At 32.5% G+C, this 1,437-nt stretch overlaps 2 protein-coding genes across 2 annotated transcripts in view; both read right to left on the bottom strand.

Annotated features, from left to right (window-relative positions):
* The window catches only part of LOC111716101 (uncharacterized), a 10,200-nt gene extending 9,918 nt beyond the window's left edge, over window positions 1-282 (bottom strand). Inside the window, exon 1 of the mRNA XM_023491516.1 lies at window positions 243-282. Within this exon, the coding sequence (XP_023347284.1) occupies window positions 243-282 (40 nt within the window). The remainder of the gene's footprint in view (window positions 1-242) is intronic.
* A 248-nt stretch (window positions 283-530) lies between these two features.
* Window positions 531-1,437, bottom strand: part of LOC111716103 (glutamate receptor ionotropic, kainate 3) — a gene marked incomplete at its 3' end in the record, with an annotated part of 16,068 nt that continues 15,161 nt past the window's right edge. The window contains 1 exon segment of the mRNA XM_023491520.1: window positions 531-586. Within this exon segment, the coding sequence (XP_023347288.1) occupies window positions 531-586 (56 nt within the window).

The raw sequence follows: 1,437 nt of genomic DNA on the forward strand, positions 1-1,437 counted from the left end.
ATGATCATTGGTCAATTATGAAACCAGCCTATTTCATAATTTGGTTTTCTTTTAACAATAATTTTAGATTTTCTATATAATGATATTCCAGGGCCCAACAGGTTATATAGCATAAATATGTGAAGTACACCTGCAGTATGGAAACAGTACAACAAAATGGCCGTTTTACACTTTTTTCCATTAAATTCCTCTCTATATATTCTATTCTCTATGGTCAAGAGTGATGTAAATCAATGGCCAACGTTTGTGATAATTAAAAGTCGATCCGGTCATTGGAGTCATTGCATACTGGGTTTTGTGTAGCCGTAAACTGTTATTGAATAAAAAAGCACTGACACTGTGAACTTTTTGAAATTACAACATTTTGAGCAGAAAGCTTGAAATATTTCTCACAATATTAATTTAAAAATTAAAGTTTGTAATTTCGAAAAGTTTGTTTCTTTTATAGTGATTGCTAACCAAACCTTTTTAAAATCATATTTTGGTGGGGTGGGGGGGGAATTATTTTGGAAGTTTCCCTATACCAACCTGTATATCTGTATTCATAAGCATAAACTGAGCTCCTTCAGCAATCAGCCCTCTTCCCCTAAACACAATAAATAATCAAAAGGCAGCCATTTTTTCTTCCAGGATTTATTGAAAACTTCTGTGATTGTGCATAAGAAAAACTCCTGCATTATGACTGAAAACTGGAAGAAGGTAAAATTTATGCGATAGTAAAGGTCTGGCTTTAGGAGATCTAACTGGGATTTAAAGCTCTCATGCTCACAACCAATAATCAAAGCAGAGTCTATACCAACTAATGTGTATTTAACAATCTATTTCACAGGTTAAGTTAATATGTACGTATTTATAAGATTTGCGCAGGTATATATATATATATATCATCGTAGCTAAGCTAATCACAATACGTAGCTAGTCTAGTCGCATTACAAGTTTTGCGTAGTTAAGGATTAGCAGATGTACAACTGTATATATTACATACACCCAGAGTTTAATAGAAAATGTGTGACATTTTTTGTTCGTTTTTAGGAACAAAAAGTATTAATCTTAACTTAAAGGGACTGTAAGCGTAATTTCAAATGACCCTCCTTGCAAAGAAAGCGATTCCCGATTTACAACGATACCCTTGAAACCTTAATCTGATTAAATATGTGGAAGACAACGTCATTTCACTGCCTCAAATAAGGGTTTAATTCTGATAATTTTTAAAATTATTAAAAGCAAGAAATGCCCATGTCACTTTTGCAGAGAAACTACAAATAAAAATCAACAGTTTCAATAAACAAAAACATGGATATTTAATTCATACTTGAATCGACAGAGCTTTCGATGGTACTGTTGTAAATCGGGCATATCTCAAGCTAGTAATGTATAAGATCTCAAGCTAGTAATGTATAAGATCTCAAGCTAGTAATGTATAAGATCTCAAGCTAG

This window comes from Eurytemora carolleeae, unplaced genomic scaffold, assembly GCF_000591075.1.
Source record: "Eurytemora carolleeae unplaced genomic scaffold, Eaff_2.0 scaffold1203, whole genome shotgun sequence".
Classification (NCBI taxonomy): domain Eukaryota; kingdom Metazoa; phylum Arthropoda; class Copepoda; order Calanoida; family Temoridae; genus Eurytemora; species Eurytemora carolleeae.